At 41.3% G+C, this 25,208-nt stretch overlaps 1 protein-coding gene across 1 annotated transcript in view; it reads left to right on the top strand.

Annotated features, from left to right (window-relative positions):
* The window catches only part of tmem8b (transmembrane protein 8B), a 271,726-nt gene extending 256,862 nt beyond the window's left edge, over positions 1 to 14,864 (top strand). Inside the window, exon 13 of the mRNA XM_060907134.1 lies at positions 14,529 to 14,864. Within this exon, the coding sequence (XP_060763117.1) occupies positions 14,529 to 14,864 (336 nt within the window). The remainder of the gene's footprint in view (positions 1 to 14,528) is intronic.
* Positions 14,865 to 25,208: the final 10,344 nt, after the last annotated feature.

The raw sequence follows: 25,208 nt of genomic DNA on the forward strand, positions 1-25,208 counted from the left end.
ATCCTTGCCTCACTCCTTTAAGTATTCAAAAACCATTTCGATACTGTCCCTGCTATTCATACCCTTGCCCTCTGATTCTTGTATAAATTTGAAAGTAGTTGAACTAGTTGTGCCAAGTACCCCATGTGCAGACTAAGCCCCTTTACATAGTCTAGCACTGGTTGCCAATGGAAGATAGCCTAGTTAAGACGTGTGCCCAGTGCGCTCAAAGATACCAAACGGAAGCGTCGGTTAAAATGATCTTCTTACACATTTATTTTCTTATCAGTTGCAGTGACAAACATTAACTCATAATAAACATATCAAAATAACAAAACAAACCATTCACTTACAACATACTTAAAGCACACACGGGCACATTCGAAAAACTGTTTGCTTCCCCAATCAGCAACACCTGCATTCAATTTTTCCCTTCATTATAAAGGCCTAGCGTGGACTGCAGTGACCCGGTATACACAAAATAAATAGACAACACCCTGGTGGCGTGGAGCAAAATTACAGGACAAGACAAAGAGTTACATTCATGACACTCAATGAATTATGGCTCATACACCCCATATTTAGCATGGTAAAACAAAGTTTGTCATGATGTATAGAATCAAATGCTTTTTGAAAATCTACAAAGCACAAGTACAACGGTTGCTGGAACTCTTTTGCCTTATTCATAATGGGATTTAAATTTGTTATTTGGTCTCTGGTTCCTTTTTCTGGCCTAAAACCGGCTTGTTCCTGTGCGAGTTCTGTTTCTGTCTTTGCCTGAATGCGATCCAACACTATCTTCAATATAAATTTACTGGCATGCAAAACTAAAGCTATTGTCCTATAGTTTGTGCATTCAGCAAGATCTCCTTTTTTTGGAATAGTCACGAATGTTGTTTCAGTCCATTCTTCTGGCCATTTGCCTGTCTCCCATATTGATGTTATCAGTCTATGCATCCTGTTAAGCACAGGTTCGCTTCCTTTTTGAAATAAATCTGCTGGCACTTCGTCTGATCCTGGTGCCTTTCTACTAGTTAATCGAGATATAGCTCTAGCAACTTCACTTTTTAATGGTGGCGGTTCATGTTCCTCGCCTAGTATTGTTCGGTTGATTTCTTTGTCTTTATAAAGGTCTTCACAGTATTCTTTCCATCTATTTGCAATATCTTCAGGATTTGTAAGAATCACGCCATCTTTGCTTCTTATCACATTGAATCTTGGTGAAAATTTCTTTGTCAATCACTTAACACTTTGGAACATTTTCCTGGTATTACCACTTTTGCCTTCTTTCTCAAGTTCCTCACACATTGTGTCAATATGATGTTGTTTTTCCTTTCCTATAGACCCCTTCGCATGTTTGTAAACAAGCCTACCGTTGCCAGGATGCGCGTGCAGCCTGGACCCAGAAACAATGGCGCTGCCCATAGACCGGCATTATGAGCTGTCAGATTATGCCAAACAATTGTCGTTACAAGATCGAGAATGCTACATAAATAAGTTAACTCTAACAAGTGGACATCGCCTACCGGCTCCGCATTTAATTAAAGAGTGGACGGACGATGTTAGTAAGTTCCCTGGTATACAATGGCCAGATATATACTCGTACCTTATTGACAAGACTTCAGTGTACACCCACGAAAAACTTCGTGCCTACAAGTCTTTAGACGCATATGATTGTTATGTGCGGGCATGTACAACTTGATTAACAATGGGACATTCATATTCATTTTGTTTTAATCAAATTATGCCAGTGATGTGATGGCAATGTGACTTTAGCTACAACAGCAAATACCAACACTAAACAGCAATTTGCAGGAGGTAATGGCATGAAAGGAATGATAGTGTAAAGAGTGCAGCTAAGAGAAATCAGAGCTGCGTAAAAAGCGAGAGGCAGAGAGCAGAAATGAAACTGAACGGGGCGGGAGCTAGGTTAGAGCAGTCAACGTAAGTTGGCATTTAGAGTGAGGGCACACAATTTTACCTTTCCATCCTTGCTTTAAAATTGTGATTTTCGGCATACACAAATAATGATGGCACAAAATCTGGACTGCTTGAGTCAAGCGAGACCTCTCCTACAAACAAAACTGCATGCAAAGCTAAATTAACATGCTAACGATATTCATTACATTGTGTAACTATGACCCAGCTAATCAGACAAACGTTACCAAAGTATTTTGCTACATCAATAAACGAAGACTAGAAAGAATAAAAAAGAAAGATTTAATAAATAGCCTGATCTTACCTGTGATGAAGTGGGCGCTGCAAACCCGTGCATTTTTGATGGTGCTTTCATCCCAGTCTACACGTTTGATGGCTTGTAGCCATAGACGTCGGCGATTTTTTTGGAATGGGTGAGATCCTGCTGGAATTCTGAACATTTTAACCCCATCACTGCTACGATTCTGACACCCGAAAACACAACAACTAGGCATTTCTGAGTCTTTTTTGGGTCCAGGCTGCGCGCGCAATTTCCACTTTCGTATGAATGATGTTTACTGCGAAGGGGTCTATTCTTCTTTGAACTTCCCTCTTTAATTCTTTGTATTTTTCTGGATTTTCCTTCTTAGCTTTGCATTTTTCATCTACTAATTTCATTGTTTCAACAGTAATCCACTCTTTCTGCCTCGCTTGTTTCTCATTACCGACAACTTCATTGGCTACCTCTAGCATGTTAGTTTTCAGTTGGAGCCATTGCTCCTCAATTCCATCGCATTCAGCTAGACACTCAGACCTGTTTGATATCTTGCACATGTATTCAACTGTTTTTTCATTCAAAAGGCTGCTTATGTTTAATCTTCACTGCTTTGGTCGTTTAATAATAGTCAATTTTATTTTTATGTTTGCTGTTAAGAGTTGATGATCGGATTCTATGTCCGCTCCAGGGTATGCTTTGCATTACGTAATACTTTTTTCTCCCACTTCTTGGCCATTATGATGTAATCAATCTGATTTCTTACTGTTCCGTTTGGTGATAGCCATGTGTACCTTATTCTCTTGTGTTGTGGAAATTGTGTATTTGCAATGCTCAGATCATTAATATTGCAAGTCAACTAGATTTTGTCCCGCTTCATTGCGTTCACCAAGTCCAAATATGCCTGTTACACCTCCTTCTGCTTCTTCTCCTACCTTTGCATTAAAATCTCCTAATCGGATCAACATTCCTTTGTTTTTCCATTTATCATGTAGTTTGCAGTCTCTCGTAGAACTCCTGCAGTTCTTCTTCGTCTGCTGCTGTTGTAGGTGCATAACAATTCACAATAATGAAATCTACAGGTGTTGCTTTGAGTCGCACTACCAATATTCTTTCATTGACTGGTTCATATTCAGCTAATGTTTTCGTATATTCTAATAATAGTATATACAGTGTAGTAATAGCCTATTCACATTCACTGGATATGAGCAATTGCATGCTCTGATTGGCTACCCTACTACCAAGATATCGTGTCATATCATATACCGTGAGTAGAGAAAAACAAAATGGCAGAGCGTGTTGCTGAACCAACCAAGGATGAAATAAAAACTCTACTCGAAAACAAAAATTCTTCTCAAGTATTCAAAAGAAACAGACATAGCTAAAAGAATATAGTTTTGTTGTTGTTGGGCAGCACAGTGGTGTAGTGGTTAGCACTGTTGCCTCACAGCAAGAAGGTTCTGGGTTCGAGCCCAGTGGCTGATGAGGGCCTTTCTGTGTGGAGTTTGTATGTTCTCCCCGTGTCTGTGTGGGTTTCCTTTGGGTGCTCTGGTTTCCCCCAAAGACATGCAGGTTAGGTTAATTGGTGGCTCTAAATTGACCGTAGGTGTGAATGTGAGTGTGAATGGTTGTTTGTCTCTGTGCGTCAGCCCTGTGATGACCTGGTGATTTGTCCAGGGTGTACCCCGCCTCTCACCCATAATTGGCTGGGATAGGCTCCGGCCTGCCCACAACCCTGCACAGGATAAGCAGCTATGGATAATGGATGGATGCTGTTGTCGTCTCCCCCAACATTTCCTGTTCCACACTCCAGCCCAGTTGGTGGTGGTAATGCACCTTTAAGTTGGTTTGCCAACTTCCAAAAAACCTGAAAGAAGAAGAAGAAAACAAAAACAAACAAACAAAAAGACAACAACAAAATATGGAATAAAAGTATTTGATGGTACGAATGTACCTTTTTTATTTTTCAATAATTGTTATTATAGCATTTTTCACAAATTGCTACTGTCATTTCTCCGGTTTGTTTACATTCTAAGCGGAAATGATTTTGTCAGTCATTTTGTATAAAGTTTTTATTTATAGAAGTTGCAAAAACGAAAAATAAACATGCTCTGTTTCTCAAAAGTCAGTGAATGTAGATAGAATAAAACAGTTATTCCACTCAATGGCATCATACATGGATTATAGCCAACTCGGTGCTACGTGCCTCGTTGGCTATCAGCTCATGTACAACTTGATTTTGTGGAATAACTGTTCATTAACAATGAGATAAAAGTTTATGTGGTATTTGTTATTTCCTGTTTTGGGCATGTACATATGAGGTTATACACGTGTAAAATCCACATGCTGGGTGGTTGTTGATCTGCACAGGATATACTGTAGTTGACACGTCAGCATTGTTCCAGACTCCAGTCCCCAGCATGTTCACCTCTGATCACACACATCTGAACTTTGTTTTAGCACCATTAGTCATGCTATTTAAGTTGTTTTTTGTGCACTTACTTGTCAAGCTTTTGTTGTGTTAATTCCACGTTGTGTTTAGCTTATTCTTGTTCAGGCCTTTGTTTCTCATTTGGTTTGGCTTGAAAAGGTTGTTTTGTTCATTCAATAAATTCTGCATTCACATCCGGTTCCACCCGACTGACCTGATGGCAGTGTTTGCAGTGACCATGTCAGACTCTGGACCTGGACCTGTTAAATACCCAATTAGTATAAAGGACTTTACATTCCTCTGTAGTGTAGTGGTGTAAAATCCCTCTACAAGTGTCTCCAACTTTTACCCTGTCCACACTAGGGATTTTGTACCGAAATGATACTACTTTCGTACCGCAACACCTGTCCACACTAGCAACTATACCGGTACTGTAGCGGTATAACTGTATCGGTACGAAACCCACAAATGTATGGGTTTCGTACCAGTACAGTATCGGTACTGTAGCGCTTCGCTGTAGTGTGGACAGATGAAGCGGCTCTGTATCGATACAAATATAATGCACATGCGCAAAGTCACACACCTCAATCGATGTCTTCGCTGAATAAAATAGTGAAGAACGGAGATTCGTTTTCTTTGTTTCTTTCTCAACTGCCTTGCGCGTTTTATACGATTCGACTGAATAAATGACCACCAGAAATACAGACTGTACATTGACAACAAAAAGCACACACACGTTGCTTCATCCGCCATATTCTCGGAAGGAAGTTACTCGGTAACCACGGAAACATTTTGCGCACGCGCATTTCAACTACCGTGAAAGAAAACCGCAAACATTTCTCGCTACTGTGGACAGATGCACTAAACTGTACCGGTATACTTTGTATCGATACAGTTATACCACTATCGTACCGGTATAAGTGTGAACACAGCATTTGTTAGACATTGCAGGAAGAGGCTTTGTGCTGTTACTTTTTTTTTTTCTTTCTCCAGAGGAGGCTGGGGTGCTGAAAAATTTTAAATCAGTGTTTTGTGTTAAATCAGTCACACAACTGGGAAACACTACTGTGATTTTGTGTTCCATCATTCATTTCTGTATTGATTAATGTCTATGTTTATCTTTATTATTTTGAAATCTTCATTTAGGGCCAGGGCGGCACAGTGGTGTAGTGGTTAGCGCTGTCGCCTCACAGCAAGAAGGTCCGGGTTCGAGCCCCGTGGCCGACGAGGGCCTTTCTGTGCGGAGTTTGCATGTTCTCCCCATGTCCGCGTGGGTTTCCTCCGGGTGCTCCGGTTTCCCCCACAGTCCAAAGACATGCAGGTTAGGTTAACTGGTGACTCTAAATTGACCGTAGGTGTGAATGTGAGTGTGAATGGTTGTCTGTGTCTATGTGTCAGCCCTGTGATGACCTGGCGACTTGTCCAGGGTGTACCCCGCCTTTCACCCGCAGTCAGCTGGGATAGGCTCCAGCTTGCCTGCGGCCCTGTAGAAGGATAAAGCGGCTAGAGATAATGAGATGAGATGAGATTTAGGGCCAAGTCTTAACCTCATGGCAGACACAATCAGGATTTATGCAGAACTATCCTGGTTCTTAATAATTCATAATGCAATTCATTTGTTTTATTGTTTCAATAAAAGAATATTTGCTGTAAATGTTGTCTCAGACATTACAGCACTGTCTCAACTGAGCCATAACATGCCATTACAGTAAGGAAAAGTGTTTGTTCCAATAATAGTTTTTAAAGAAAGCAGTCGTTTTGACTGACTGATATCCTAAATAACTGTCCTTTATAGTAGTGTGTCAGTTAATATAAAGCCATTTCAGTTTAAATCACAATTAGTTAAAAATAAGACGCAATTACAGATTTGGGAGGGATATTCTCTTAGATTGCATCTAGTAATGAATTATAGATTGCATCTAGTTACGAGGGTCATTGAGGCTATTCCAGTGTCAAAACTATATAGAAATCATCAGTGAGAAAGGAGCCACTTACACCACCACATGTCCCATAAAGAAAGAAATAATAATAAAAAAGTATCATTATATAGAGCAGTTGAAGTAAGTTATTGCCAGCTAATCAAACTGTTCAGCTCTGGTGGGTAAAATCAAGCAAGGCAGTGCAGAAGATTGAATGCAGTTTGAAGTGCGAGGACACTGGAAGAACACTGCAATGTCAGATGGATAAGGATTAATGAGCAAGGCTGGACACTCTTCTTGAACAACGCAGCAAAAGGCTGAACACTGTGTAGTAGCTGTGTGGGTGTGAAAATAAAGGAGGATGGCGAAGAGCAGTTGTGAAGTCTTCTGAAATTCCACTAATAACCTATTTTTGAAAGAAAATAGATAAGGGCACCCAAGGGTCATCTGTTATTACTGACAGGAAATATATAATTGACTAAAGGACTTATTTATAAGCATGCAATTGAAGTATGTATTCAACAATATAGTGTTGACACTTTTCTAAACATCCAAAAAGCACATGCATGCATATATATATATATATATATATATATATATATATATATATATATATATATACATACACACACACACACACACACACACATATATATATATATACACACACACACATATATATATATATATATATATATATATATACACACACACACACACACACACACACACACACTCCTTTGTACGCAACATTTTAAACTCTGTGATAGTCCTTGATATTTTGTGCATGTGAACCTCCCTCTTCAATTCAAACCACAGGTTTTCAATGGGGTTCAAATGCAATTGTGAGGCTGAGGTGGTCATTGCGATATAAATTTTGCGTTCCAGCATTTATCATCTCATCCGGCCAACAGGCTTATGCCATCATGTGTTGCCCGGCATCCGTCCGGCGTCGTCCACATTTCACGAAAGTCACTTTTTCTCTCTCTCTCTCAATTCTTCACTGAATTTTATTCTTTTTGGCAGGAAGGTGGGTCTGCCTGGGGTGCATATGGCTTCTACCCAAATTTGCATAATTGCAATTAATAATGAAGATATGGAGTAATTAAGTCCTAACAAGCAGTTTCCACACAAATCGCTTCTTCTTCCTCAATTCTTCACCGATTTTGATTCTCTCTCCATGAAGGTAGGGGTACCGAGGGTGCATATAACTTCTACCCAGATTTGCTTAATTACAGTGATTAATGAAGTTATGGATGGACTAATTAAGCCTTAATGAACAGTTCAACAAAAATTACTTCTTCTCAGTCAATTCCTTGCCATTTTGGATTCTTTCTGGGAAATAGGTCTGTATTCCTCCTGTGTATATCGCTTCTATATAGTGTATATAGCTTGTGGGGTTGTGATTTATGTATTTATTTATTCATTCATTCATTCATTCATTCATTCATTCAGATGAAATATTCATTCATGGCAGAGGCAACCTGGTTCTGTGCTGCAATATCTCATCTCATCTCATTATCTCTAGCCGCTTTATCCTGTTCTACAGGGTCGCAGGCAAGCTGGAGCCTATCCCAGCTGACTACGGGCGAAAGGCGGGGTACACCCTGGACAAGTCGCCAGGTCATCACAGGGCTGACACATAGACACAGACAACCATTCACACTCACATTCACACCTACGGTCAATTTAGAGCCACCAGTTAACCTAACCTGCGTGTCTTTGGACTGTGGGGGAAACCGGAGTACCCGGAGGAAACCCACGTGGACACGGGGAGAACATGCAAACTCCACACAGAAAGGCCCTCGCCGGCCACGGGGCTCGAACCCGGACCTTCTTGCTGTGAGGCGACAGCGCTAACCACTACACCACCGTGCCGCCCTGTGCTGCAATATTCTGGTACTTAATACACAAATATCATCAATCTTCACAAAATCATCTGAACTACCAGCAACAAAACTAAACATCAATGATCCACCATTATATCTTACAGTGGGATATTAGGTGCTTTTCCTCATATGCTCACAACCCCCAATCATATACGTCTTTTTTTTTATCTCAAGAACATCTTTTCTCCTTACAAACAATTTCTCGTTTTTGACGTCATCTAATAGCTGATTTTGAAATATTTTAATAAATTGAAGAATCTGTTAAATTGCAATTATGAAATTGCATGTGTATTTTAAGACCATTGTCGAGTTTGTGCAAATCAGCAATCTTTTGGTCTTTGCCATGCTGCTTGATGATAAATTATATTTCAGAAGAAGAAGAAACCTTTATTTGGTCACGTACATTCAAGCACAGTGAAATTCCTCCTCTGCATTTAACCCATCTGAAGCAGTGAACACATGCACATGTGCGCGCACACACACACACCCAGAGCAGTGGGCAGCTATTGAGGTATTTCACCTGACGTCACAGGGTCACGTGACGCCCGGTGTCCACCATTTTGGACGGCAAGCTAGCTAATGTCAACAAGAGTAGCTGGTATGTTACTGTAGCAATATTTACGTTCAGTCATTTGGATGACTGTTAAAACCTTTCAGTCTCAAGTTTTTCCTTTACTGGATTTACTAGTTTACTGAGCTAGCGCGCGCTGGCTCCCGGCTTGGCCGGCTAGCGCGCGCTGGCTCCCGGCTTGGCCGGCTAGCGCGCGATGGCTCCCGGCTTGGCCGGCTAGCGCGCGATGGCTCCCGGCTTGGCCGGCGAGCGCGCGATGGCTCCCGGCTCGGCCGGCGAGCGCGCGATGGCTCCCGGCTCGGCCGGCGAGCGCGCGATGGCTCCCGGCTCGGCCGGCGAGCGCGCGATGGCTCCCGGCTTGGCCGGAGAGCGCGCGATGGCTCCCGGCTTGGCCGAGCGCGCTAGCTCAGTAAACTAGTAAATCCAGTAAAGGAAAAACTTGAGACTGAAAGGTTTTAACAGTCATCCAAATGACTGAACGTAAATATTGCTACAGTAACATACCAGCTACTATGTTGTTGACATTAACTAGTGCTAACAGCTAGTTGCTAATACACTGCTACAACTACACCGACCCTAATAATACAGTTCTTGGTCATTGCCTGGTAACAGCAAATTTATAACGGGCCATGTCTCAACAGACTAAGAAGTTATTTCAATGACATTTAATAACATTTTGTTTATCCTGAGGACCGAAAGTAAATGAAAATGTGAACAAACCTTAGCTGTAATCAGATGGCGACCACCGGCTCCAGGGACGACCCGCTGATGTAGGCATGTTACCCAGCCTGACACAAAATATTTGTAGGCATCCAAACTCTTATACGCTTTCAGATCAATACCTGTGTATGGCGATGGGTTTTTAACGACATAGGTATACAGATCATGTGGGCCGAAGTCAGGTAAAGACGAGGGCTGCGTGTACTTCCGTACGTCAGTGAACAATCCTGGTGGAAGCAGGTAAACGTCGTTCTCTAAGCCTGCTAACCTCAATTTTTGCAAATACCTCTCCCTCTGCTCGCCCTGTAAATGCCCTACGTCGCTGGATAGTGAAGGTGTTTTCTGCATCTCGCTCCTTTTTCTTTTATGTTTTTCGTTTGTCGCCTTCCTCGCATTCAAACTGATTCGAGCCGTGCCGTCCAAAATGGCAGCATCACATGACTTGGTCACATGAGTGAAATACCTCAATACTACAGCACTGGGGGAGCAGTTGGGGCTTAGGTGCCTCACTCAAGGGCACTTCAGCCATGGATACAGAGGGAGGGGAAAGTGCTGTTCATTCACTTAACTCCCCTCATATTTTTTCTGCCAGTCCTGGGAATCAAATCAGCAACCCTTTGGGCCCAAGGCTGCTTTTCTAACCTTCAGGCCATACACTTTACATTTTATATACTGTATACATTTTATAATATATAACTTCATATGTACCACGAACTGGCCTAGTGGTTAGTGTGTCCGCCTCTCAACCGGGAGCCTGTGAGTTCTACTCACAGTCGGGTCATACTAAAGACCATCATAAAAATGGTACCTACTGCCATCTGGCAAGGCACACTGCAATACAGATGCGAGTGGGGAGTCAAACTCTTGCGGTTACCAGAGGACCAGTCAGCCACCCCCACCCCACTGTAACCCTAGCTGCAGAGGCAAGAGGCTGAGGGCTACAGAAACAGAGATTGGTGCCGCCCAGTGCGCCTAAGGGCCTGGTTAGTACTGGGATGGGAGACTGCCTGAGAAGACCAGGTCCTGGCATGGGAAAGACTTTGACTTTGATATAACTTCATATACAGCATATGCTCTTGGGAAACAGGACAATTTGCAATTTAAAAAAAAAAAACACCTTTCCTCCGGGTGCTCCGGTTTCCCCCACAGTCCAAAGACATGCAGGTTAGGTTAACTGGTGACTCTAAATTGACCGTAGGTGTGAATGTGAGTGTGAATGGTTGTCTGTGTCTATGTGTCAGCCCTGTGATGACCTGGCGACTTGTCCAGGGTGTACCCCGCCTTTCGCCCGTAGTCAGCTGGGATAGGCTCCAGCTTGCCTGCGACCCTGTAGAAGGATAAAGCGGCTAGAGATAATGAGAATGAGACCTTTCATTTGTTTAAATGGTTGATTTTTTGTGGAAAGGAAATTAAGTGATTTATCTAATTGTATGAATAGAAATTTTGACTTTGTTGTGTATTATAGATATACTATACCTTCCTTTTTGCCCATTCCTCAGAAAGCTGACAGTATTTCTGGAGTTCACTGGAACATACTCAGAAATGACCAGGGTGACTTCAACAATGTCTTCCATCTGTTCATGAATTTTTAACATGGGACAAATCACTGGTTGGCACTGAAGGAGGTAGCAAACATGAAATAGTGCATCACATAAATGGAACAACAATACTCTAGAGGACAGAAAAACATATTATTCTATTTGCAGTGCTTTCTGAGAGTGACTACCTCGGTGTGTTCAGGGTGTTTGCTTCGGCTATATAGCTGTCAAAGCCAACACGACAAAAGAGTTCTGGAAATTGCTCTCTGCAATGTCGAGCTGTGTCTTATCTCTCCAGCTTCAAATGTTACATTAGCATCGCAAAGGGGTCAAAACCAGATGCACGGTTCGCACTCCAGCGATAGGGCCGGGGAAAGAATGGTACTAAATCTGAGAAGCCTTCGGTCTGAAAAGGTATCGTTTTTATGATTGCATTTACAAGCCAGCCTGATGTGGTGAGTGCTCTCGTGAAAAGTGGTCCATGCTGAAGTGCTTGCATTACTGATAATGGCGTCAATGAAAGTCTGAGTGGAATATGAAATAATGGATCTTGTGGTGTTGAGGGAGGGTGTGTGTGTGACTGGGGCTTGGTCTAGCCTCATACTCTTCATAAATATCAGGATCTTTGCAGGTAGAAACACCTAATTTTATGGCTAGCAACTTGACTACATGCATTTTTCTGAGAAGTATGGTAGTCTCTCTTCATTTGTTTGTCCCAGTTGTATACTAAATATACAAGTAGTTGTATTTGTATTGAGATTATTCTTTTATAGCTATATCATTTTTTACGATATAAGTGAGGGCTGTATTTAGAGGTGAGTTAAAGGGTAGTGGTACAATGTTTTAAGAAGAAGACTTATTTGTCACATGCACACTCAAGCACAGTGAAATTCGTCTTCTGCATTGAATCCATCTGAAGCAGTGAATACACACACACACACACACACACACACACACACAATGAGCAGCTATGCTACAGTGCCCAGGGAGCAGTTGGGGGTTAGGTGCCTCGCTCAAGAACACTTCAGCCCAAGGCTGCCCCATGTTAACCTAACCGCATGTCTTTGAACTGTGGGGGAAACCAGAGCACTCAGAAGAAACCCATGCAGACAACATGAAAACTCCACACAGAAAGGTCCCCGTCAGCCACTGGGCTCGAACCCAGAACCTTCTTGCTGTGCGGCAACAGTGCTAACCACTACATCAACATGCCACCCCACATGATTGATATTGATGGTACAAGCCCTAATAAGAACAACGAGACCGTCAATGACGGCGTAGCTCACTCCGGCCCTGTCTAGTCCAGAAGAAACGATCTAAAGTGGGCCACCTTGCGTAGTAAATGTTGCAAGCTATATACATGATATACACCCTAGGAATATAGACCCATTTGCCAGAAAGAATTCAAAACTGTGAGCAATTGACTGAGAAGAAGCGATTTTTGTTGAACTACTCATTAAGGCTTAATTAGTCCATAACTTCATTAATAATTGTAATTAAGTAAATCTGGGTAGAAGTTATATGCACCCTAAGTACCCCTACCTTCATACCAGAAAGAATCAAAATTGGTGAAGAATTGAGGGAGAAAAATCGATTTTCATGAAACGTGGATGATGCCGGACGACACATGATGGCATAACCTCATCGCCTGTCGGCCAGATGAGCTAATAATGCACACAAGTGTAGCCACCTGATTAGCTATCATAAGTAGCTTTAATGTTTAAAAGTCCAAAAGCACGTCAAGTTTTATTGCACATGGGCAACCAATATGGCGTCCAGGATGTGAAGTCAAATCGAAGTTAAGTGTAGCTGATACAAACATACTTAGCCTGGATTTAGTCAGAGCATAATGAGGCTCCATCCATCCATTATCTATACCGCTTGTCCATTAGGGTCACGGGGAAGCTGGAGCAAATCCCAGGTAATTTTGTGCGAGAGGCGGGTTACACCTATCAGGTGTACCAATCTATCGCAGGGCTGACACATAGGGACATGCAACCGTTCACACTCACATTGACACCTATGGACCATTCAGAGTAGGCATGTCTTTGGACTGTGTGAGTCTACAGTGTTCGTTTCCAGAGCATATATCCAAAACTATTCATGATACGGATTTGAAACTTGGTATACATGTTAACAAGGTGATGTAGATGTGCCTTTTCATACTAAGAAATTTTAATTTTTCATGTTTCCATGGAGGGCGGCACGGTGGTGTAGTGGTTAGCGCTGTCGCCTCACAGCAAGAAGGTCCGGGTTCGAGCCCCGTGGCCGGCAAGGGCCTTTCTGTGCGGAGTTTGCATGTTCTCCCTGTGTCCGCGTGGGTTTCCTCCGGGTGCTCCCGTTTCCCCCACAGTCCAAAGACATGCAGGTTAGGTTAACTGGTGACTCTAAATTGACCGTAGGTGTGAATGTGAGTGTGAATGGTTGTCTGTGTCTATGTGTCAGCCCTGTGATGACCTGGCGACTTGTCCAGGGTGTACCCCGCCTTTCGCCCATAGTCAGCTGGGATAGGCTCCAGCTTGCCTGCGACCCTGTAGAACAGGATAAAGTGGCTAGAGATAATGAGATGAGATGAGATGTTTCCATGGAAACAATTTCAGACTTCGTCTCTCAGGTTAGCCTTAGGGGTAGGTTTTGTTTCCGGAGCAGAACTTGAAAACTATGAGTGATATGGTCTTGAAAGTTGGTATACGTGTTGATTAAGTAATGTATATGTGCCTTTTGATACTAAGAAATGTGAGAAATTTTAATTTTTAGTTCACCTGGACCAAAGGTCCGGTGAGCTGATGAAGTCGGTGTAAAGAGGTAGGGTTGGTTTCCTGCAGCAGAACTTGAAAAATGTGACAAATAATATCTTGAAACTTGGTATATAGTTGGTATATAGGGTGGGGAAGATAGATGACTGTCTTCTTGTTTAATTAGATTTTTTTTAGATCATATACCTGTTTTTTTTTTTTTAGAATTTTATTACAAGTAACTTTCCCCACATAAATACTGACATAACTTTTGGAGTTAAGTCATTGACAAAAATCCATATTTTGCCTTTAATAACTGTAAATGGAGGTTATAACAATAGCATTGACTGAATCATAAGGCCACCATGATACAAATAATATTTTGAATGAATCATTATTATATTAGGTGCTGTTTATGCTATAATTTATCATTTACTGCTCATACACTGAAAATGCTCCCACATTCATTCAGTCTATTTCTGACCTCATAATTGCACAGTGTGCCACAGATTTGGTTATTCGCCTGTATATGTGCATTTTTGTTTGTCTCCCCAGACTGTTCGCACCATCCGGCGGCGCCGCTGCTACCCTCCAACATGGAAACGCTGGATCTTCTTTCTGCTCCCAGGCACTACCATTGCTACTTCAGCTGTGGCGCTCTATGCCTTCGTGGAGACTGAAGAGAACTACTTCTACATCCACAGCATCTGGCACATGCTGATTGCTGGTAGCGTGGGCTTCCTGTTGCCACCCCGTGCCAAGCCTGATGCCAAGGTGACACCAATGAGGCGCCAGCGTGGATGCGGATACCAGCTCTGCGTTAATGAACACGAGGAGATGGGCCTCGTCGACCCGGCCATTATCACCATCAACAGCATCTGCACCAGCTGATGATGCCTTTGGAATTTAAAAAAAAAAAAAAGGAAAACAAAGCCAGAGAACTCATCACACTGTAAATAAAATCTGAAAGGACACATATAAACACTTTTGTTGTTTTTACTTGCCATTTTTTTTTGTTCATATTGGGAAATTCTCCAGTGATGTGTTGCACTGATGTTAGTGAACACGGTATGTAATGAAATCTGAATACTCACATACACTTGAAGATAATTATTATTATTATTATTGGTGGTGGTTAATTGATGCTCGGATTTCCTCTATATTTGCCATTTTGCATTCTTGGTATGTCCAGACGGATTGCAGTGGTTCCAGTGTTGCACTGCTGTTTGTGAACATGGTACTGTTTTAAAGATGAACATTGCTGCTGCTATAACAGTGACTGTAAAAATGTGTCATGTAATTATTTATTGCTGTCTGAAAAGACCAAAAGTACTACTGGGGTGATATTAGAGAAGCTAAATAATAGAAGTATTTATGAAGGAACAGATTTTGTTTCCTGTTTTTCTTTTTTCTCCTCATCTAAACTTGCACTGAGCCACAAAAATGTGATGCAGTACACACACACACACACACACACACACACACAGTGGTGCTTGAAAGTTTGTGAACCCTTTAGAATTTTCTATATTTCTGCATAAATATGACCTAAAACATCATCAGATTTTCACACAAGTCCTAAAAGTAGAAAAAGAGAGCCCAGTTAAACAAATGAGACAAAAATATTATACTTGGTCATTTATTTATTGAGGAAAATGATCCAATATTACATATCTGTGAGTGGCAAAAGTATGTGACCCTCTAGGATTAGCAGTTAATTTGAAGGTGAAATTAGGAATGATAATCAGGTGTGAGTGGGCACCCTGTTTTATTTAAAGAACAGGGATCTAAAGTCTGATCTTCACAACATGTTTGTGGAAGTGTATCATGGCACGAACAAAAGAGATTTCTGAGGACCTCAGAAAAAGTGTTGTTGATGCTCATCAGGCTGGAAAAGGTTACAAAACCATCTCTAAAGAGTTTAAACTCCACCAATCCACAGTCAGACAGATCGTGTACAAATGGAGGAAATTCAAGACCATTGTTACCCTCCCCAGGAGTGGTCGACCAACAAAGATCACTCCAAAGGCAAGGCATGTAATAGTCGGCGAGGTCACAAAGGAACCCAGGGTAACTTCTAAGCAACTGAAGGCCTCGCTCACATTGGCTAATGTTAATGTTCATGAATCCACCATCAGGAGAACACTGAACAACAATGATGTGCATGGCAGGGTTGCAAGGAGAAAGCCACTGCTCTCTAAAAAGAACATTGCTGCTCGTCTGCAGTTTGCTAAAGATCATCATTTGGACAAGCCAGAAGGCTATTGGAAAAATGTTTTGTGGACGGATGAGACCAAAATAGAACTTTTTGGTTTAAATGAGAAGCGTTATGTTTGCAGAAAGGAAAACACTGCATTTCAGCATAAAGAACCTTATCCCATCTGTGAAACATGGTGGTGGTAGTATCATGGTTTGGGCCTGCTTTGCTGCATCTGGGCCAGGATGGCTTGCCATCATTGATGGAACAATGAATTCTGAATTATACCAGCGAATTCTAAAGGTAAATGTCAGGACATCTGTCCATGAACTGAATCTCAAGAGAAGGTGGGTCATGCAGCAAGACAACGACCCTAAGCACACAAGTTGTTCTACCAAAGAATGGTTAAAGAATAATAAAGTTAATATTTTGAAATGGCCAAGTCAAAGTCCTGACCTTAATCCAATCGAAATGTTGTGGAAGAACCTGAAGCGAGCAGTTCATGTGAGGAAACCCACCAACATCCCAGAGTTGAAGCTGTTCTGTACGGAGGAACGGGCTAAAATTCCTCCAAGCCGGTGTGCAGGACTGATCAACAGTTACCGGAAACATTTAGTTGCAGTTATTGCTGCACAAGGGGGTCACACCAGATACTGAAAGCAAAGGTTCACATACTTTTGCCACTCACAGATATGTAATATTGGATCATTTTCCTCAATAAATAAATGACCAAGTATAATATTTTTGTCTCATTTGTTTAACTGGGCTCTCTTTATCTACTTTTAGGACTTGTGTGAAAATCTGATGTTTTACGTCATATTTATGCAGAAATATAGAAAATTCTGAAGGGTTCACAAACTTTCAAGCACCACCGTGTGTGTGTGTACACACACATACATATATACATACAATTTTATATATACACACACACACTGTATAATATACACACACACACAATACAAGTACGTCATAGGTAAGTGTCACCATTGTAAAGATATAGTCGTTTTTTGGTGGAATATCTGACTTTACTATGGATTGCATTTTAATAACTATTAATTGAAAAATTGACCAATAATTAATTTTTTTGCTAAAAAAAACCACCCAAACAAACAAAACAGAAACCTCCAATTTCCTGTTGTCAGTACCTGGTGAGGATCTGGGTCAAAGAGTATCATTATTAACCGATAAAATGAATAAACATTTTATTTTTTTCTGTACTAAAGAGCCTCATATGTCTTTTCCTGAAGGGTTTAATAAATGAGCTGTTTGTCGAGAACATGGCATGCCCTATTTCAATTCTTAATGGATGCTCGTGGCCTCGCATAATGTGCCAGTCTATTGAAGAGATGTGAAGCCGCCGCTATAGGCCTCTCAGAAGAGGTATAAATGAATAAATTATATATCATGAGTCCTTGCGGAGACCGTGGTGGCTGTGTGGCAGCAGAAAAGCTCCACATGGCCAGGATGATGTCATTACGATGACAGCAACGATGCTTTGAGTGCACTGCTTTCCTTCCAGCATTCCACGACAGATAAGAGCAGTGTGTGCATCATCTCTGAACAACAACAACAACAACGTCTTAACACTGTGCTGCTTTTACAACATGGCACACACTTTCGGGGCTTTTTCTCAGCACTCAGTCAGTGGAGGGAACCTAAAAAGAGTGGGAATGAATCACAAATCAAGCCACTTGTTAATTCAATTAGCACAGCAGAGGTTTTGTGACCCAATTTTAATTAAGGTGTTAAAGTGTGGTTTATTTTTAAATCGAGTTCCATGACCTTCATTTACTGCCAATAATATACATTCCCTAAGGGGCTATGTGTCATGTATGAGTACTCAGTGTTCAATTATCTTTTGAGATGCATGAGGGGAGGAAACACCCCACACACACACACACACACACACTTGTTCTTACCTAGTCACTAAGCAACCAGATACTTACAGATAAAACCACAGTACATACTGACTAACTGCTTTATCCTGGTCAGGGTTGCCGAGTGTGTTTTATAGATCTCAAATAATAGCAGAAGCCCGTTTTTATATAAAAAAATAATAATAAAACACCTCACAGGCCAGGAATAAATCTCATACCAATTTCTTTCTCCACTACACGTTCACTCCAGTCCTGTTACATGTACTGAAAGGCCTCTTTCACAGATGAAAGAAGCAACTCGGAAATTAAGCAAAGATAAATGATCAAGGATGGCGCTGGAGCATATTTCAAAGCTCCCCTGCTCAGAGGAATGACTGACAAGTGGAGAACAGAAACAGGCATCTAACCAGATGCTTATGTTTATGAACAGCCATGTCAATAAATTACTCTCGAGCACATTTTGCTGGAGGCACTGCATATCTTCTGATGATGAACTACTAATCTGCAGTGATACCAAGAAGACACTGCTAAATCCATAAGACTGCTGACTTTATGAGATGTCTAGACTACGTTCACAGAGACTGAATGCTACATTTGGTAAAATTAAGGATACGCTAAATAATTGCATATTAAGTTCATATTAACATTCCATTTTCTCCCAATTTGATCATTACTAATCGCAACCCACGAGCCATCACATAACATGTGCATCTCAGCCACTGCACTGTAGGTAAAGACACACAATAGGCTCGTGTCAGTCGAATCACCAGGGGACAGAAGACTGCCATCGTTTCCACCCAGAGAGCACAGCCAGTTTTGCTCTCTTAGACTCCCAACCCTACATGACTGTGGCATCTTCAGGGTTCAACCTTCAATGATACATCAAGCACTTTTCTTGTGCACCACTCAGGAGTCCTAATATTAAATATGAACATGCAGTTTGAAGCATTGGAGAGTGAAGCGAAATCTGAGTAACAGCGTTTATAATGCTACTTCATACCTACATAAGTCATAACAACATATATTATATGGACACGAGTGTTTTACTGGGAAATATAACACTCGTATTTTTAATACGAGCTACAGCCGGGACATGGAGAACCAAAACCGTGACATAAATCTCTATATGTCACTCATGAGGAAACCGATGAATTGTTTTGATCAATTTGGGTACTCTTTGTTTGTGAATGTGTCTATATAATAAAAAGAAAATATCACACATTGGATTGAAGATATGAAGTTGAAAAACTCGCATTTTTCATCCGAAATACATCGCGGATCTGAGTGACATATTTAAATAATATTGGCTGGCATTGAGTGGTATATCAGATATATTCCATTCAGCTAGCATGATATTGAACGAGTTGAAGACGAGTTCAATATCACGCTAGCTGAATGGAATATATCTGATATACCATGAAAAAAAGCCATTATTATTATTATTATTATTATTACTACTACTACTACTACTACTAGTAGTAGTAGTAGTAGTAGTATACATACACATTCCTTTCAAGTGTTCAGTGCATCTTTCTCTTTCAAAATTCTCTCAAAATCTTCCATGTTTCCGTGTTTAAACCATGGTGGTTTACAGATTGTCGCTTGCTCATGCGGAAGTATTACATCTCCAAAGTGTGACATCATGTTGTCTTGACAACCATGCAATATTGTAAACCATATTCAGTGCTCATTCTCCACTGAGTAGAGCGATATAATACACATAGGATAAGTGATAACAATATTGCATGCTATCAAACCAAATGAATGGAACCCGCTAGAAGGGAATAGAGCATGTTTTTATTCCATGGAAAAAGTGGCCTGTATGTATAACAATTCCCAATATTTCACTCCAGTGATGTCACTCCTAGTGTTTTCCCGCTGACTAATAATAATAATAATAATAATAATAATAATAATAATAATAAAGTTCAATTTATATAGTGCCTTTCTCAAAACCCAAGGTCACTTTACAATTATAGGAGGAAAAAAAAAAAGTCCACCAAATAAAGGTCAGGATGTCATTCCAATGGTGTAGCAGCCACAGTCCCACCAAAAAGCGCACGAAAACAAGTTCCACACTGCCCGCACAGCCTATTACATAGCTAGGGTTACAGTGGGGGGCTAGTCCTCTGGTAACCGCGGGAGTTTGACTCCCCACTCGCATCTGTATTGCAGCGTGCCTTGCCAGACGGCAGTAGGTACCATTTTTATGATGGTCTTTGGTATGACTCAACCGTAAGTAGAACTCCTGATCGAGAGGCGCACACGCTAACCACTAGGCCAACTCGTGGTTTTATATAAAAAGAGAGAGAGCAAGAGAGCGCTGTATTCCAAAAGACGGTAGCAGTCAAAGGTTTCTTTTGTCAATTTTGATGTCAAGTGATACAACACCTGGACCAATTCAATTTTATTTGTATGGCCCTTTATGAATAGCTGACATTAAACAGCTTCACAGAAATCCATAAAATAGAATAGAATTAGATCCAGCATAAGCAAACCAGAGTTGAGTGCATTTAAAACACACACACGAGGAAGAACCTTGAGAGGACCACACTCAAAAGTGAACCCATCCTCTTCTGGGTGACACCAGCAGAAATAATTCCTCTGCAACACCTGTAAACTACAGTATAAAGTCAAACAGAAGTAAGTGTGCTGAAAGGATATCAGCATCAAAGTCTTTATGATTACAGCAGCAGTTCGAGTACAAGTACAAGTATACAGTATCCAGGTGAGATTATACCCTGAAGCAAGGTTCAGTCTTGGACTGTTTCTGGGAAGGGAAATCTTAAGGGTATCCATGCTATGGGACCATCCATGTGCACAAGAGTCACAAGTGCAGAAGCTCCAAGCACAATTAGGATCAAAATGAATCAAATCAGTGGTGGGTTTCCCAAAAGCCTCTTAATGCTAAGAGCATCTTAACTAGGAGAGAGAGAGAGTTCATTGTGCTGCTCGCTCTACCATTTAATGATGATCTTTGTGCTGCAATGCTTTTGGGAAACTCAGGCCAGTTCAGGAAAGTGAGAGAAGTCAAGTGACAGTTTTTTTTTTATTTGTATATTGACACTTTCCAGCATAAATTGCTGTCAAACACCAGGAAGCCACCTTTTGTAGCTACCACCTGGTTTGTCACACTCACATAATGGTGATGTTACAGTAATTAGAAAATGCCACAAATTTCCCAGCAAAACATGGCTGTAGTGCCTCATGAACATGGAACGAAATGAAAACCTGCTGTATGACACTGTTACTATAGTTGGCACAGTGACCTCATACTTCAGCAAGTTAACAGCTGTATATTTTCTCTGTCACTTAATTAAAGGGAGCTTCTTTCAGTGTGAAACACTTATGTACATTCCCCTGACTGAAAATTAGAGTGAGTTTGGTTCTGATGTTTTTTGTTTTTTTTTCTGTGTCACATCATCTCTGTTAGGTGATTCTGGCACACCAGAAATACACTGCGCAAGAGGGATCCTAAAAAACAACAACAACAGAAAAGCATTCAGCCTATCACTGGGAGACTGTGAAGTTGAATCCTCATGATGATACACCAATCCATTACCAAGAGCCAAGGGAGCAAAACTGGCCATACTCTCTGGGTAGGAATAATAATAATAATAATAATAAATATTCATCATCATCATCTGTGATGATCTGGCGACTTGTCCAGGGTGTACCCCACCTCCTGCCCATAGTCAGCTGGGATAGGCTCCAGCTTGCCTGCGACCCTGCACAGGATAAGCAGTTACAGATAATGGATGGATGGATGGATGGATGGATGGATGGATGGATAATAAAGTTAACTTATATCACGTCTTTCTCACATCCAAGGTCGCTTTACAATTCAAAAAAAAAAAAAAAGTCCACCAAAAGAGGTCAGGATGAAATTCCAGTGACATAGCTGCCCGCAGTCCCACCAAAAAGGTGCATGAGGGTAAATCCCACACTGCCTGCACAGCCGCCATGACGCTACCGGGCAACAGACCTCGGAACACCAGTCAATGGATCCAGAAAGTGAGCACAGAAGCACCGCCGCACAGAGTGCTGGGCAACTCCAATGTTAAAGAGAACAACGAACTCACTGCAGTCCATTGCAAGCAGAACATGCGGCACCCATGGTGGACCAAGGCCTGAGGAAACTGACACCCAAAACTGGGTCTGGAACTATGTCACAACTGGCGGATAAAACATTCAAACAAAGAACAAACATCAAAAGGTAGGTACAGTGGTGCTTGAAAGTTTGTGAACCCTTTAGAATTTTCTATATTTCTGCATAAATATGACCTAAAACATCATCAGATTTTCACACAAGTCCTAAAAGTCGATAAAGAGAACCCAGTTAAACAAATGAGACAAAAATATTATACTTGGTCATTTATTTATTGAGGAAAATGATCCAATATTACATATCTGTGAGTGGCAAAAGTATGTGAACCTTTGCTTTCAGTATCTGGTGTGACCCCCTTGTGCAGCAATAACTGCAACTAAACATTTCCGGTAACTGTTGATCAGTCCTGCACACCGGCTGGGAGGAATTTTAGCCCGTTCCTCCGTACAGAACAGCTTCAACTCTGGGATGTTGGTGGGTTTCCTCACATGAACTGCTCGCTTCAGGTCCTTCCACAACATTTTGATTGGCTTAAGGTCAGGACTTTGACTTGGCCGTTCCAAAATATTAACTTTATTCTTCTTTAACCATTCTTTGGTAGAACGACTTGTGTGCTTAGGGTCGTTGTCTTGCTACATGACCCACCTTCTCTTGAGATTCAGTTCATGGACAGAGGTCCTGACATTTTCCTCTAGAATTCGCTGGTATAATTCAGAATTCATTGTTCCATCAATGATGGCAAGTCGTCCTGGCCCAGATGCAGCAAAACAGGCCCAAACCATGATACTACCACCACCATGTTTCACAGATGGGATAAGGTTCTTATGCTGGAATGCAGCGTTTTCCTTTCTCCAAACATAACGCTTCGCATTTAAACCAAAAAGTTCTATTTTGGTCTCATCCATCCACAAAACATTTTTCCAATAGCCTTCTGGCTTGTCCACATGATGATCTTTAGCAAACTGCAGATGAGCAGCAATGTTCTTTTTGGAGAGCAGTGGCTTTCTCCTTGCAACCCTGCCATGCACACCATTGTTGTTCCGTGTTCTCCTGATGGTGGACTCATGAACATTAACATTAGCCAATGTGAGAGAGGCCTTCAGTTGCTTAAAAGTTACCCTGGGGTCCTTTGTGACCTCACCGACTATTACACGCCTTGCTCTTGGAGTGATCTTTCTTGGCCGACCACTCCTGGGGAGGGTAACAATGGTCTTGAATTTCCTCCATTTGTACACAATCTGTCTAACTGTGGAGTGGTGGAGTTTAAATTCTTTAGAGATGGTTTTGTAACCTTTTCCAGCCTGATGAGCATCAACAACGCTTTTTCTGAGGTCCTCAGAAATCTCCTTTGTTTGTGCCATGCACGGGCGCAGATAGAGGGGGGGACAGGGGGGATTCGTCCCACCCAGATTTAAATTCACCTCGTTCGGTCCCCCCCACTTATAGGGAGGAAAAAACGTCTATGCTGTCTTTCTTTGCATAAGTCAAACCTCACAGAAAAATCAAAAGACTAATTACCATTCGGTTTATTGAGGTGCACAGCAGTACATACATAGTTGCAACTGCGCAGACTGCACAGGTTGCAAGCTCGAGCTTGGTTGCTATGGTTACCCACAACAAGTTTGACAGACATATCGGGGACAGCTCCTCCTAGTTCAGGACCCCAACATGGCATGATGAAGGGTGCCAAAAGGTAGAAAACGAGTGCATCGTTTTTTAAAAAAAAAACAACGACTGTAAGTAAACTGTGCCTTACTTTATCATATCACCTTGCAATTTTTTGATAGTCTGTTCAAAGTAATGTCGTAGTGAAAGTAAAATCGTACGGAGTGATGCCTTTCTGGTAGCCTCCTTCTTTCGGTGGTAGCCTGTAGATACAGTGCTCAGAAGGCAGTTTTAATGTTTAATCTGGCATTCCCTGCCATAATTTCAGCGAGCATATTGTTTCATAAGGAAACTTTGCGAAGAGTTGTTGACTGACTGCCGCTCACGCAACACACAGGCATAGTTAGAAAGTCAGGATGCACTGGTTTACACTTTACACACACACACACACACACGTAGCCCAGCCTCTCGCTATGTTTAACAGTTGGAACTTAGCGGTTTTAAAACTAGTTTTGCAGTTTTGCAATTTCTGTGCATGATGATAATGTGTAAACTTTGGATTTCCATAGGCTATGTTAAAATGTTATCATTGTCCTGGCCTGCAGGTAGTTCCTGGTGATGGCAGTGAGGGAGGTGAAATAACATGTACACTACCGTTCAAAAGTTTGGGGTCACCCAGACAATTTTGTGTTTTCCATGAAAAGTCACACTTTTATTTCCCACCATAAGTTGTAAAATGAATAGAAAATACAGTCAAGACATTTTTCTGGCCATTTTGAGCATTTAATTGACCCCACAAATGTGATGCTCCAGAAACTCAATCTGCTCAAAGGAAGGTCAGTTTTATAGCTTCTCTAAAGAGCTCAACTGTTTTCAGCTGTGCTAACATGATTGTACAAGGGTTTTCTAATCATCCATTAGCCTTCTGAGGCAATGAGCAAACACATTGTACCATTAGAACACTGGAGTGAGAGTTGCTGGAAATGGGCCTCTATACACCTATGGAGATATTGCACCAAAAACCAGACATTTGCAGCTAGAATAGTCATTTACCACATTAGCAATGTATAGAGTGGATTTCTGATTAGTTTAAAGTGATCTTCATTGAAAAGAACAGTGCTTTTCTTTCAAAAATAAGGACATTTCAAAGTGACCCCAAACTTTTGAACGGTATTATATATACACACACATATATATATATATATATATATATATATATATATATATATATATATATATATATATATATACACACACACACACACACACACACACACACACACACACACATATATATACACATATATATATATATATATATATATACAAAATGGAATCATTTGCTGACAGCTCAGTCCCCCCCAGTTCAAAAATCCTATCTGTGCCCCTGGTGCCATGATACACTTCCACAAACATGTGTTGTGAAGATCAGACTTTGATAGATCCCTGTT

Source organism: Neoarius graeffei, chromosome 24 (assembly GCF_027579695.1).
Source record: "Neoarius graeffei isolate fNeoGra1 chromosome 24, fNeoGra1.pri, whole genome shotgun sequence".
Classification (NCBI taxonomy): Eukaryota; Metazoa; Chordata; class Actinopteri; order Siluriformes; family Ariidae; genus Neoarius; species Neoarius graeffei.